Source organism: Acipenser ruthenus, chromosome 28, assembly GCF_902713425.1.
Source record: "Acipenser ruthenus chromosome 28, fAciRut3.2 maternal haplotype, whole genome shotgun sequence".
Classification (NCBI taxonomy): domain Eukaryota; kingdom Metazoa; phylum Chordata; class Actinopteri; order Acipenseriformes; family Acipenseridae; genus Acipenser; species Acipenser ruthenus.
In genome coordinates this window covers 25838981-25855043 of record NC_081216.1, presented here as the reverse complement: position 1 = coordinate 25855043, position 16063 = coordinate 25838981, and the positions used below count along the sequence as shown (strand labels likewise).

Genomic DNA, 16063 nt, shown 5'->3' with positions numbered 1-16063 from the left:
CTGAGACCAAGATGGCTTCATTATGTCAGCCTCACTTACCTCCAAGAAAATTAATGATTTAATGAAGCAACTTAAAGGATGCAACCACCACAGCATTTCTGTGTAAAATCACAGATGATTAAAACATCGTTAATGAACTGCTATTCCAAGCACACCTGATCAATGTCCTCTTCACCTGAGCTCATCTTGTACAATCGTTTTATTAACAAAACAACTCAGGTAATACAAACCCTATAGACATCACTTGTGGAACAATGCCCCTTTTTAAGGCTTGTTTTAAAACAGTCGAACAGGGTGGACATCCTCATGCTGAGGGTCAGCACAGTACAACACACCAGTATTATTATTATTATTTATTTCTTAGCAGACGCCCTTATCCAGGGCGACTTACATTTTTTACATACAATTACCCATTTATACAGTTGGGTTTTTACTGGAGCAATCTAGGTAAAGTACCTTGCTCATGGGTACAGCAGCAGTGTCCTCTACCTGGGATTCAACCCACAACCCTCCGGTCAAGAGTCCAGAGCCCTAACCACTACTCCACACTGCTGCCCAGTACACTAACCATCATGCTGGCTAATCTGTCAAAACACACAGTTGTCAATGCTATATCATGGCCAATCTACCTGGGTAAATGTCACAACATTACTATTCATAACAGCCACCACAGGTACTTATTTTGGGCTTGTGTGCAAGGAAGCATGTGACCTTGGTTAATTTAATAAAAAATAAAAAATAAAAAAAACATGCTTAAGTTTGAACAATAAAGATGCACAAAGTAATGCATCGAATTTGCAAATTTCTAAAAAAATATCATAATAAATAAAGATTATGAAAGATTCCATTGTTCATTCTGAATCAAGTATATGACAAGTAAGCCTGGAATATGAATGCGCGTTGATTTTTTTTATAGAAAGATAATCTTGTTATCTTCTCATAATTATCAAGTCTGGGTGTATGTTGTAGCGTGAATAAACAGATGGTAATTTGTTTTTAAGCAGTGTAAACACTGAAACTTACTAAGTGGGTGAATGTGGAAATCAGCTATATCCGGTGATAGAGATAACTGTCTGTAATGCCCAAGAGGCAAAACAGCTCAGGATCAGAGGTCAGCTGATATGCAGAGGCAAAGAATGTGTACATCTGAAATGTTCATCTTTCAGGCTTTGTACTGATGTGCATGACCGCACTGCGCCTTTAGCTCCAGTGCATGATTTTGGACCAGTATTTATTTATTTATTTGGTAGAGGAAAACAAACTTGTATTACAGTGCTAGAAAAAGACAACTGTGTGTAGGTTCTCAGTTATTTAATAAAGATATTTGTATATTTTTTTTCACTGGACCAAATGCATCTAACCCAATATGTTATAAACTGAAGTACAACCACTTTACATTGTAGACTATTAGCACATTTAAAAGGCAAATGTCTAGATATATGCGAAATGCTAAGCCTCTGAACAGGCAAAACAGCATCCACTTGCTCTGCAGTTCAGTAAACACACAAGACACATAAAAGTAAATAACATGGACAGTAAATAAAACTAATAGGAAATGTAATTACTGATTAATCTAGATACCCCTCCCAAAAACGGAGCCAAATCAGCGATGGCATACAGGCACTATTTTAAAAGGCACATTTCCAGAATAACACCATTTTATTTTTAGTATAAAACTCAACTAGACATTTGCAAAATTAGTTACTTGCACATTTTGCTCAGAAGGATAAGGCAATCATTGTGTTGGAACTCTTCCGGACAAGTGTTACATAAACCACATACAAATAAGACATACCATTTTATTTAATTAGAACAATACTTGATAAAGGTAACATTATTATTTAAACACTTCTCCCGTATGAAGATCTGCAGTACAACATGAATTGTATTCTTTACTGTAATGAAACAATCTGTCCTTTTTTGTGTTGGTTTTTCACAGTCATCACTAATATATAATATCATGTATTTCCTGCTGAGCTTCAGATCATATAGATAATGATAAGAGGTAGGCGATAATCTACAAGAGCAAATGTGTTAGCTAATTAAGATTAAACTCCGAGAAGAGACTGAGTACACCACTGCTCGGCAAGACCTTTCTTTTTTTCTGTTATAAAAGTAGCCCCATTTTAACAACAGGGTCCATATCACCTGGTGAGTAATTTATACCAATTACATGATACCATAAAATAGCCCAATTTATTAGTCAGGAAGTCAACATGGGGCATCTTGCATGTATGAAAAGCCAGTTTAAAGGATTAATTTTTAGTCAATGAGCTGTCATTTTGTCTCACTGATGAGTCTTCTCTTCACAGGATGTTATATTTTCTATATTTATGACTGTCATGAAAAGAAGTTAATACGGTGTCAAAAGGTACTGCTGTCTGTAATTTGGTAAATGATCTGCCCGAGCTCTTAACAAATTCTAAAATGTTTCTGTAAAGTTTATTTATTCACTCTTTTTCCCCCCCCCCCCATTAACATCTCTCAAGCTATTTCCACAGTCTTTTACAGACGTGGCACTCTTGAGGAATGAAACACAGTTCCCACATATTGCTGGAACCGTACAGTAGATGCGGTTTAACAAATGAAGTACATTGTTCTGTTAATTAATGCAAACACATTTTACACAACTACAAACCAGATAAAAACAGTTATGTTACTATTTATTTGACTGTTTAATTGTATTTGGTGTCTAAAATTAAATAGTAATTTAATTACTATTTAAGGCGCAAATGATCTATCCCTACATGTGTCAGCACATATAGTATTTTACCAATGATGTTTTAATGTCTTCCATGAATTCTTTTATAGCATTTTATTTATCACTAAACAGTTAAAATAAACAGTTATTGTCTATTTATTTTGAGCTAGAATCAACACAGCTTTTAAAAGCAGCTCACTTCCATGGACTGGTTTTGGTCACATGAGTCAACTGAACTTTTTACTGAGCAAACAGGCGATTTATTGGCCAGCAGTACGTTTTAGTATCTTAAAAACTGCCTGTTAGCTAAAATAAAGCATGGAGCTTAATAAAACGAAAACCTCTGTGTGCAACTGACCAGATTGCTTTGTTTACCATGTATTCATATAAAAAACGTGTCTGTCCTTTGATACAGGGGAGACACTTAAAACCGTAAAACCAAAAAAGTAAATACTGTTTTTATTTGTTTAAATTCACTAAACCCTTTTACTAGCTAATTTGCTTCTTCTACAACTGAGATGTACTTTAAATGCAAAATGTATAAAGTTGGTTCTTATCTTTATTAGTTAAGCATATGTTATAAAACACAACCAATCATACTGTCCATTACCTAGCATACTGTATACCATGAATAGGGAATTGTTTACCAGTATGCAAGGCAACCCTTAGGTTGACACATCCAAATGCAAAATCATTTTAAAGGAAATAAAGAATTGTAAATATCAATATGCCATCTTAAGTAACAAAAAAATCTATTTTTAACCATAATACTTTAATACGAAAAGCTTACAAACATACCTTGATTCTGCGGCAGATTCCAAAGGCAGCTCATTAGGAAGGAAGAAGCTATGACATGTGGCTGCCTCACACATATCAGTACTCATTGATTTGGAAACATCATAGTAGTGACCAAATCTTGAAGAGGATGCCAGAGTAGTCTAAAAGACATCAAAATGTGGGTCAAGTTCCCTGTAAACTGGGGGTCTAAAATACTCAGACACCAGCAGAATTATCTACTTTTAACCATCCCCTTTAATGTTATTTCAATATTTCAGCTGCCCAAATTCATCATTATAAATGCAGGATTTCCTTTATAGTTGGGACCATTGGTTCCTAAATAACCATTAGTCATAAGGCAAACACAAAAGGCGTCCCACATAGTGAAATGTCTAGTTTTTGAAACTAGAGGTACCATTTTAATTCGAGGTACAGCAGGTACAATTCACCCACAACTTCTGTACTAATAGTAAGATACAATTGCTTGTGGTTCGAGGGCCAATATGATTGTACTGCGTCTCAAAAGTAAAACTATGATGGAGCCAAAATTCGGTCAAAGGTATTTGCCTTTTGAAATGTCAAAATTGCATATGCTACTCAGCCTTTTTTTATTTATTTATTTTACAGCAAAATGCATAGATGAGGGAATAAAGCAACTAGCATAGTTACTGTTTTTAAATAAAGTGAAAAAAGAATGTTTGATTTATAATCTGTTCTTAATCTGGAAAATGGATTAGAATGTTTTTTTATTGCAAACCCCACCAGAGCTCATCTTTTCATTGTGTACAGCCCAGCCTCCTTAACGTTTTAGAGGGGCTTGACTAACTGAACTTTGATCTGATGTCTTCATTGAGAAAAACTCCAGGTTGCTGATTTCGGATGCAAATCCTCAGTGAGGCCTATTGGCATTTTGTAAAGATAGCGAAGAGAAAAAGTTTCCAGGCTCTCTTAGAGAATCCAGGGGGCACGCTGGTGTCCTTAATCCACATTGCAATACGGATTAAGATAGGGGATAACCTTTCTTAATTCAGAAGAAAGAGTATAGCATCTACAAGCTGGGTGGAGAAGGCTTTAGCTATAATAAAACAGTGTTCAATAAAAGCATGGTCTGTGTTAGGCTCCTATGAATAGGCCTCAATGTGCTAAATTCCCAGGCCTAGTGGGGAAGCTTGCAAAAGCCTACCTGAATCAACTAAGTGTGAGTAATCTGTCTCATCTGAATGGCTGGGGTGAAGCCTTTTCATTCCTTAGTTTGAGAGTTGATAAATTTATTATCAGTGACTATTAGGCTCTGTGCCTGTCACCTCCTCAGTTCTGAAGATAGTCTGGAGGAAAGAAAAGGGAATGGCTCTGTCAGATAGCAGACGGCTTTCTGACTACCTTCTGCTGCTGATGTTTCTAATTGCAACACTAATGTGCTCGAAACCTCAGATTTGAGATGAACCAAAGCAGAAAATTGATTTCATGCTGTGACAGTTTATATATCGCCGCAAGTACACAAATGGCTCATTCAGAAGGAACTGCACCTTCTAATTTTGTTTAGAGATAGCCTTAACTACTTCGTAACCTTGGAGAGATTGGTTTTTATAACAACTTTCCTGCAATATAAAATGTCATTCTTTTACAACAATAAAATAATTAACTTTATTTTTTGCTCCTTGTTTTTTTATGTTTTATCTTTCTCTTCGTCATGCAATGGAGTTCATTCTTTTTAAATGCCAAATTGCCAAACAGGCTGTGTTATAGAAAAATCTCATTTAACAAAAAAAAAAAAAAAAGAAGGAAAATAACCTTTTTTTCAAATGGATTACATCTGTTAAAGCTTCCACAAAGGGCTCAGTGGTTTGATACCAATTACAAGTGCTTTCCACACACACTTAGCACATGGATAAACAATTTATTAGCTCCATTCAACATTTACTTAAGGGTGCTGTATGAAAACCAAGAAACAGAAAAGGGCGTGTCTTGTAACAATATATTATAGTTCTTGCTCATATGCCTGTTCAAATGTAATCAATGAACTGGGGTAACCTATCGCTACCTTTCAAAACCTTCAAGTATACTTAAAGTGGCCCATTACAACATTTGCCAAGTCATTACCCCTGTGTAGAGAGGCCACAAAAACAAACATCCCGAAACGGCCCTGCCTTAAGAGCCCCAGGAAGGTCAGCAAAGGACACAGTAATAAATAAAAGATTAGTATTTTTAGAATAAATATTAAAGACTAACTCCATATATATATATATATATATATATATATATATATATATATATATATATATATATTTAATGCTTTGTATGCCTGTTGAAATTTCTCACACAGCAGTTTTTTTGGTTTAAATGTGCAATATGTATAATAAATAAACACATAATAAAATTTAAAAATAACCTCTCTCCTATACTGTACGTAGTTTGTTTGGGTATCTATGCTGCAGTACAAGGCATGGTCTGCATATAAAACTACACATGCTCAGTAAGAAGGTAAACATTGGTTTCAACATCCCTTTGTCTTTGTTTCTTTAGCTTATAAAACATCCAAAGACTACAGTGTAGAAGTCTAGGAAAGAAAAAACTGCAGTCCGCTATTGCAGTCTACGAAAGAGAACACTCAAAACACCATATATGCATGCACAGTTCTATTTATTTTTAGTAGAAAGCTCTGAAATGAATGAAGTTTTCTTATAGTCGTGTTTTTGCTGAAACAGTTTCACCAGTGAACAGTTCTGCCACCACATTTACTTGCCAGTGTTAGAGAGCAACACAACGGTGAGTAAAAGTGATAATTAAGTTACCACTGTTTCATTCAACCGTAATTCTTTAATACTACCTTAAATCATTTGAATCTGAATTTACGATGACACTTGTAACTAGGGTAAAAGAGAACATAAAGGCAGCACTAAAACCCTTTTCCCTGTTGTATTAATGAGGTTTTCATTGTTCACGAAAACACACTGGAATCCAGCAGAGCCACCTGACTCTCTTTATTGGAGGGAGTAACCTATTAAAGTTATTAATGACAAGATGCTTTACTGTATACACTGCCTACCGCTCTTTAATCTATATTAGTCCTGCTGGTGTCCTACTGTAGCCCCCACCCCCCAGGGATGATTTATGGGGTTCACATCTCCAAATACAACAAAAAGGTCCGCGTTAGTGCAGGTGCACCCATTTTATCAGTGTTGGTATTTCAGATCAACTGGTGTTTAGAAAATTTAAATAGATCTCAGGGTATCACAATAATTTGTTGAAGGCTAGTGTATACACTACACTAAATATGTGTTGCAGGGTATTGCATCTTTGAGAACCTAAACTCTCCTGCAAAGCAGCGCAGTGACATACACAGACATTCTTATACCTGTACTTTCGGTAGGTTCTGATACCGCCATGCTATTTTCATGGAGTCCTGAGTTTCCCTCGAAGAATCACCTGCTTTTGCTAGCTCTTTTTCCACTTCTGTATTTGAGATCTCATCAAGCAAGGGGGCTGGAAGTTCCTATAAACAAAAATCAAAGAATATATATATTACACATACATGTTTTTTTTTTCTTTTTTAAATATTACCATTTTGGAATCCAGTATGACACATTTAAAGAACCTATGTCTGGTAGTTCTTACAGTTAATGCAACTATTTTTGAGCCATATTTTCCATGTATGTTTATAAAACCTGTGTTTTACTGAATACATTTTACTTCTGATCACAGCACACTGTACAGTAATCTGACAACATTTACTGACAAACAATTAGACATCCTATTATACCAACACTAGCCTAGAACAAATTGATCACATTAACGATTTTTAGATTTTTTTCAGCAAAAAAAGACAAAACTAGACATATGCAGTTTGACCCATTAATGTTGCAAAATGCCTACATGTAGCTGAACAGTTTAATGTAACCTACTACTTTACATTAGAATTATGGAGCCACTATCCTTATATCGGTTTTTAGAAAGTACCAATTAACAAAACAAACCAGTGTGATAAAGATGTAACTGGTATATGTGTTTGCATTTTATATAGTGTTATCATTTAAATGCACACAGTTCTTAGTTATTGTTACATATTTTTATAATGACAATCTATAGAAACATCAGAAGGGCAGCAGAACAGAAAGTATATAAAAAAAGTCTTTAAACCATGAGTTTAATTTTAATTGAAAATCTGAAAGCAGTACGCTGGGGATAATTTTTTACAGTATTTCTGTTCCACAAGCTGGTGAACGTATGCAAAAAATCCCAAGGAGATTCTCCTTCTACATTCAATAAAAACAAGCTATTGTCTTGCAAATAACACCTCAAATTAACACCTTCCATGTTTTGTGGCATGGGTTATCCTCATTATGCTTGATTATCCATGGGCCAATCAGCACTGCTCACAGATCAGCTTTCTGTCCCAGATCATTAGGATAATTCCTTTTTGAAGCACTCGTCCAACTCCCTGGGCTGGCTATTGTTTCAGCTTTTGCTCCTTACATAATCAGTGACACACCTGTTGCTGTCACCCCACGTTGCTCTGCTTTACTTTTACAGCCGTGTCGTTTGTGAGAATGGAGTCTCAGGAGTAGATTAAGCATTTTACACCAGTCAACTTTAATGTAACAAAGGAGGGAGGTGAAGCCAGTGTTCCCTAAGGTGATAGTGGCCTGTTGCTACTCTTCTTTCTTCTCCAGTGAACACGCACACACGCGAGAGAGAGCCATTCACCGACTCAGATTCTTTACACTCAGTTCACTCAGCTGGATTCAACCATGGTATTTAAACTAATGAGACCCAAAACAGAAACGTAGCAAGTTCTTTTTCAGTTTCATCTCGTTATTAGAGCACCTTTCCAATACTTCCACGTGCTAAGATCTTAATTATTTGTTTGTTGTTGTTTTATACGTCATCCCTGTTACAATAACATTTAAAAACTTTTTTGAAAACAATATATTGGATTTTAAGGGGGGAAAAAAAAAGTCCTGAAAAAAAAACAAAAAAAAAAAAACACACCACGGAATAGTACTGTACAGTCCCTTCATTATAAAACAGGAAAATGCATTCTTGGTATGTATGATTTATCAGCATTTAAATAATTACATTTACAAGAACTGATTGTCATTAATTTAGCAATATTTAAGATATCATCCCTTCCCATGGGGGGTTTAAAAAAAGTCATTAAAGACAGGCTTGCTCATTTGCAACTGAGGCTAAATTATGACCTCCTGTTGTATCAATCACAATATTTACCTCTGCTGTCCATCTGCGTGCTGTTGTTAGGCAGTTTACATTATTATGTTTTGGCAAAAATGCACAGAGACAATCAAACAATTTGACCCCTTTCACAGTGAGATTCTCCAGGGTGTAATGAAGCCCAAGATACTGCAGCCCGCAGTTAATGAGGCTTAACCTCACTCCCCTGTAAGCTGGTTTAATTACCTGTGTATTAGGCAGGCTAAAGCCATCACATACCTCCCTGTACATTTTTTTCACACATCAGCTACTGTAACCTGTTAATAAAACTGGCAAGTGTTGTTCAAAACTTCGGCTGGACAGAATCCCCCCATCATATGCGAGCCAATAGTAATGAGCTAGACACAAGATTTGTTTTATTAAATATACAATATAAATATTTATATGTACAGTACTGTTAACATCAGAGATGTTTATTTTCAGATAAAGGGAAAGAGAGCCAGTTTGCCAAGGGGCTTAGATAACAAGTTTGTTCTTAAAAACTGAAGCTTGGTAAGTTAAAACTTGTTAACGGGAGTGTTTTTTTAACATCATAAACCCATTCTTCATTTAACAGCTGGTAAACTAACAGAGATCTTTTCTCAAAATGGTAACTGAAAGCGTACAAACACATCATTGTTATATAGATTCTTATGTGATGTAACTTATAGGATTGGAGTCCTAATGCTGGCTGCATCACAGAACTGACTTCAATAGGAATGACTGTTTTCAATAATGATGGATAAATTGCTGGGTGGTAAAATATTATATCTAAGGCCGGTGACGGGTCTTTTTATCATGTGCTTGTCTCCATCTGTCCCACACCGTTGTAAGATAATTATGGTCTGCAAGATTGTCTTTCTCCACTTAGTCATGACAGTGGCATTTGTCATAGTTATATCTATGAGAAATAAAGGACAGTAACAGTCTGTCTAGAAATTAACATGCTTTATTACCAGATATATTCTTTAACATTTTTATAATCCATCTCACAAAAGAAAATTGCATACACTGAAAATTACATACATTTAAAAACAAACTGCACAGAAGACAATGAAAAAGCTGGTTTGTCCACTTACTTTTTCGCAAATTACAAAACAAAATTGTTGTTTTTCTTTATTTCTTTATTTTGTTATTAGATGAATGCTTTCAATTTTTTTTTAAATGATATACAGCTTTTACCTGAAACATCTGGAGCTATCCTGCAAGGTTACCAGTAAGCTAGAAAACAATTATATATTATATAAATATTTATATATTTCATTGAAGTAAACGTTTTCATACCTGCAAAATATCACCTGGATGATCTCTGGATGAAGCTATGTAAAGAGAATGCCCACAGACAACACCTTCGGCAAGAAAATACTTCAGCAACATGCGGGAGTAGCTGTCATATTTATCTTCCTCTGGAAAAAAAAACCACAGCTTTAATTACAAACAGTAATGGAAAGCCTGATTTATATTAATAATTCTGAATAAGTCAACTGAAAAATGTTTAGTTGTTGCTGTGTTACATGTGCATGGGTAGAAACTACTGCAGAACGGTTTTAGTTCCCATTATATCCTTGTACAGTCATGGCAATTAAATATATGTTAAGCCACTTTTCTGAAGAAATTGTTCAGTATAACTACCAAGTTAAACTGATCGGGGAGGGGGGTCGGGGTAAACTGAAATATATTATAATGAGCAATTAAAAGTGTAAATGAGATATGCATAAGGAATGTTCCACTAAAGGTGTTAAACTGCATTACCTGTTTGTTAGTTTAACAAGCCAATAAGCATAACTCCCAATGGTTTTCACCTATTTTTTTTTTTATTTTTTTTTAGATGTACATACACCTTTTTCATATGTGCCACATATCAACACCTATAATAAATATGCTTGGAAGGCACCATCTTTTTATGGTTTTTCACACATCAATAAAGCTTTTTACAAACCTAGTACCTGCACAAACCAGTTAAAACTCTAAATGTACCCCCACCTCCACCACCTCATAAAAAAACAATACCAGATACTAAATTGCACAACCACATAATATTATTGACATCACGTTATCATTTTTGAAATAACGTAAATGATTCCAGAAATATGATTTTCAACAATTTTACCTTTTAATAAACAGTTACATAAAGTATAAACACATTTTACTTCATGCAAATTGCTCAAAGTGTATACTATTATACTATTGTTTTTAGAACCGAAGGTTTGGGAATGATTTGTATAAATATTGACCTGCAGTGGTCACATTACAAACAGGCTGTGTGTTCCTCCAAGAGCCAATGCAGATTTATGCCTCTGGTCAGCAAGTCAATTAGTCATGGATGACCTGCTAAATACAGATTATGCAAATAGTGTACAGTACATGATAGTAATTGATTTAATGAATGTTTAAAGTGTTATACTCCAAGAAGAAAAGAAGATAATTGATGACATTAGCTTACCAGTGTTAACTCCCAACCATAGACTAAAAATAGAGAGATCACCGCTAAGATGACAATGGCCAGAGAACGCAAACTGATGGCTAAAAACCTGTCCATAATCCCTAGCAATCTGCATAATTACACCATCATCATCATCACAAGTTCGGTAAAAGTCCCTGATAAGCACAAAAAAACAAGGCATGCAAATAACATGCACTTCACTTGGACAGAATCATACCTAGTGTCAATCTACAGGTTAAATAAATAAGCAGTTCCTAAGTTTTACCCCTTTAATCACATACCTATAGCGGTCTGCTGTGCTTTTCATATTGTTGCACTTATTTTGATATTCAGCACATGCCATTTAATGCACAATAAAATGGTATGAAATTGTTGGTTATTGTGTATAAACAGCGTGCTTCTACTACACGTACTGTAGATATACATTACCAGTAAGTGTAACATTTACCTTAAAAATGTTGTGCTTAATTTTTCTATAGTTTGTTAATTTTAATATGTTAAGTCCACAAATGAAGTAGCCCATCATGACCAAGCAATCCTGTGCAACTAATAGCAAACGAAAGCTCAATGAGGTGTGATGACCTGCAAAGAAACAATATCTGAGCTTCCTCTTAGACCCCATTCACACAGCCCAGTAGTGTCAACAGGCCCCCTCCTGCTCGAACCAAGCCAAATTGCTCCCAAAATTTGTCACTCGACAATCTGTAGTCAAAGTAAGCATGTAAATAGCTTTACTTTTCAGAGAAAGAATTTTCTTTGATATTGCCTCAAACAACTGTTTCTTCTCTGTTTCACCAAAGTGCAATTTCACAAACACTTGTCATGTCATATATATATGGATTTGCATGAAACATCCCTTCAATTTTAACATACTGTTTCTTGTAGCGATGCTATAGGTAGTTGATTGGCTAAAGTAACTTTTCAGAGATAAATCCTTACCAAAAAAAAAAGACCTAACTTAAAAGAACTAATGCAACCTAAAGAATGTCTATGTCCTGAATTCAGGATGTCAAAGCATATCTATATAAAATTCCACAGCTCTTCAATTTGTCATTTAAAATAACTGTCTTTTACTGATGGATTTTTAGGTCACCAGACCTTTGTTGTGTTCAAAGGATCTAAAAGGCATCCAGATGGGGTTCCTCAGATGGTGCTCATTGTATTGGTGTTTCAATAGCACCTAACAAATGAAATCTCTAGAACCCATTAGCCTGGCCTGAATTGTTTTAGGGGTGGGTATACATCTTTCTATAATCATGACAGACCACAGAACAGATCAGTCATGTTCACAATTGGGGTTTGTTTTTTTTTCACTAAAGTTTTTACTTGCCATTTTTTTTTGTTTTTTTTTCCATGTGAACAAACTTCATATAGTCTTGAAACAGAAGGGAATAAACAGCATTTGCTGAAGATCACCAAATATATTCTTATTCAGTCAACATGACTTCATATAAACTATGATATTCCATATGGATGAATTCAGACTCCATGTGTACTCAACTCAATGCCACAAACACTAGTGGTGAGTATAGTGTACCAACATGAACTAGTTGTTAAATTCAATATTCAAGCTGTTCTGAGCTTTATAACTTTTAAAACAAGAAAAATATACAATTTCTCTGTAATGTAGTTTTCACATGTTCTGCTAAATACATGACAAAGAATGATATAATTAAACATATAGACCTCTGCAATCAACACATTTTAAAATATCAACGTGTGTCCTGTTTGATAGAAGTGGGAATCAGTATTTTAAAACAAAACGCATTAGTTGACAAATGTGCATATCACAATATATTTCTTGGATAAACTCATCCAATGTGAACTTGAAAAAGTTTAACTCATGTTGAACATCTAGGGAAATACTTCATGATTCCCCCTAAATATTGCAGTGTATTTTACAATAGAAAACTAAAAAACAATGATACAGGATAATAAGGCTGAATCTCAAATTAAGTTTTGACTATACCAAATGTTGCTATTGTGCCCCCCAAAGGGTAAAAATAAAATGCACAACTTAAAGGGCAATAATACCTAATTACAGTAAACTGATGCAGCTTCAGGGTTTAGTTTCTGCAGGTGCAGACCTGCCTCTAATACAGAGGCAAGGAAATAGCATTAGTTTCACCTAATGCAAGGTTCTTTGGATCAATACAAACTCCTTGAAAATCAGTAACTGTGGTAGCTCTCTACTTACAACACAGGGGTGCTAGGAGTGGCCTGTATATATCTTTTTTTTAAGCATAAAACATGAATTATTTCCCCTACCCCAGAAATCTTTATCATTGCAGTGTCTCAGGAGGAGAAGGAACTACAACAAACTAACAGTTTAATGGCACTGCATGGACAATTATATGGTTAAATTACTCAGGATAATGTGCATCAGGTACTAAAGATGAGCACCTAATTTGACACAAGAAAATGACTACAAATAATTGGGCATAATTTAAACATTTAAGAACAGTTTACACTGAATGATGCAAGAGTGCACCTGAAGTCTAATACAGCAGACTCTCAATACATATATACTAGTATGCATATATTTGATCTCTAAATACCTTTTTATGAACGGTTCTAAGGGTCAGAGAAGCAATACGTAAAATCATTTTTTTAACTATTTATATGTATTGTAAGGCTCAATATTTGTAGCTTACACAATTACTGTTTTAGTACTATAGAAACTATTCTGGGGTACTTGTGTGTGACCAAGCAAATACATGTTCCTCTTTGCCACTAACCATCCGATTGTGCTATACAATGTTGCATTAACCATGCATAAAGCACCATGTAATCAACGCTATATTTTTTACTTGTGGATCATTTTAATTAGCAGTTTTTAAACTACACATAGCCTGGCTAAACGGCAGTCGGGAGTTCAGTTCAAAGCAAACCAAGTGCGAGAAGGAGAGCGGGTCGGGAGAGGGGAAGAGGGAATGGGCTCGCCCCAGGTTCGACTGCCAGAGCAGGGCTGAAGCAAAGCTGAAGCATCTCGTCTCCCGGAGAAAGACGCAGCTCCTCTCGCAGCAAAAAAGTAAATACATTAGGCAAGATAACCACGTAACAGGCCTAATATTTATTTAGTTATAAAACGAATGCTGAATAAGATGTCTGTGTTATAAAGCTTTTCTTCAGTTCAGATACTGTATCAAAAGGGAGAGACAGAAACAGAAGTTAGACTGAGAAGTTGTTTATAGTTTGAACAACACTGGTACTGTATTTACTGTAGAAATATTGCATGCATCACTAGTATAGGGAATTGGGGGACATGCTGTAGGAGCGTTATATCCGAAGCGTGTTATAACCGATAGACTTATAGCGAGGGAATGCTGTATCTTCAATATGAGAATACTCTAATACTCTGAATGGTTCCCATTGGCACTGAATTTGAAAATGCAGGAAAGAGCAGACCAACATCAGCTACCCTCCCTGCACCAAGATACCACACCGCAGGAGACAATGTAAATAACACCTGAATCTGCCATTACATGATTAAATTAACCAGTATAATGTGAGCAGATAAAACGAGCACCTAATTATCCAAAGGAACTCATTTGTAGACTGGTGGAAGTAATGGTAGTGCAAGGGAATACTAAAGACAGCTAATGTTTTTTTTTTTTAAACCAAGGCATATTACAGGTATATGGAAAGTTTCTACTGAAAACACATCTGAACCCTGCAATCAATACCAGTTAAGTGATACAGAAGCTCAACAGAGGATGTCATTTTAAAGTAACAGCTTTATTAAGACAGATATAACAGGACAGATGTAAAATAATAACCATACTGATTTGACAATGTATACATCAATTCTTATGCAAGACTTTCTGCCTTGAAAATACGACTTCACCTCTTACAGTACACAAGAATGTGCATCTTTCCACAGCCTGCATTTTTTTAATCAAATATAATTAGCGAAAACTAAAAGACTGACTAGTTCAACAGAAAATGCAGATATATGGTTAATAATCACATCTGTTTAATTTAACGAGGGAAGAACCAAAGCTTTAAAAAAAAGTAACTGCAACCTCTTATTAGCATGGCGACATTACAACATTTTAGTGGGATGCCTTTGAACTAAAGTGAGAAACATCCTAGCTAACTGTGTGTAATAATAATAATAATAATAATAATAATAATAACAACAACACTAATACTTACCAATAAGCAGTAGGGTTCCAACAGCTAATCCACCTCCTATATATATATATAAAAACAAAACAAAACAAAAAAACATTTTGTTAACACAGTAAACCATTGAGGTTTGCATGTCTACTTTTAAAGCAGAATCCAATTGGAGGAAATGCATACTTTGTACTGATTTCAATATTCTGGCATGGGGGTCATTGTGGATATGAATAACAATATAGTCGGTGGCGATTCATTCTTTTTTTTTTTTTTTTTTAATGTTATCTAAATATAAATTAAAATGACACTGAACCTAGACTACCATCAACAAATGAACTGTAAAGCCATATCGTACTTTATAATATCAACAGAAAAGCAATTCTAGCATTATCGCAACAATAAGATGGGGCTTTTAAATTTCATAAGGAGTGACTGCAATCATATAACAACGTATTGACAATAACGAAATATGTCATCATTTAAAATAAATTACAGCACAAGGACTATCAGTGAATCAAACACCACAGTATATTTCCACACCAACCTATCACATAATCAAGTGAAGTGACCCCGGTAGACACTAGAAGCTGCCCGTTTTGAACAGACGGTCTTGTCCCTGGGATGGAGGCGAGTTTACTGCGGGATTTCTTCTGGAAGCTAGTAGCATTAGCCCTCGTGCCAGCATTTACATTCACTCCAGCGTTCGTCGCCATGTTAATTTCTGTGTTGACAGGAAGAGAACCTGGAGAAATGCAAAGAGCCAATCGGAAAGAGAGGTTAAAGAGAGTTTAACCAATCAGATACATTGT

General features: G+C 35.2%; 1 protein-coding gene across 3 annotated transcripts in view; it reads right to left on the bottom strand.

The window, feature by feature from the left end:
- The window catches only part of elp4 (elongator acetyltransferase complex subunit 4), a 61574-nt gene extending 45575 nt beyond the window's left edge, over positions 1 to 15999 (bottom strand). For all 3 annotated transcript variants that reach the window (XM_034057330.3, XM_059002897.1, XM_059002898.1), the window contains exons 1-5: positions 15799 to 15999; positions 15288 to 15323; positions 9971 to 10092; positions 6834 to 6971; positions 3500 to 3639 (exon numbers count right to left, since the gene is read on the bottom strand). In XM_034057330.3, coding sequence (XP_033913221.3) covers positions 3500 to 3639; positions 6834 to 6971; positions 9971 to 10092; positions 15288 to 15323; positions 15799 to 15967 — 605 coding nt within the window. In that variant the 5' untranslated portion in view covers positions 15968 to 15999. The remainder of the gene's footprint in view (positions 1 to 3499; positions 3640 to 6833; positions 6972 to 9970; positions 10093 to 15287; positions 15324 to 15798) is intronic.
- Between the last annotated feature and the right edge of the window lie 64 nt (positions 16000 to 16063).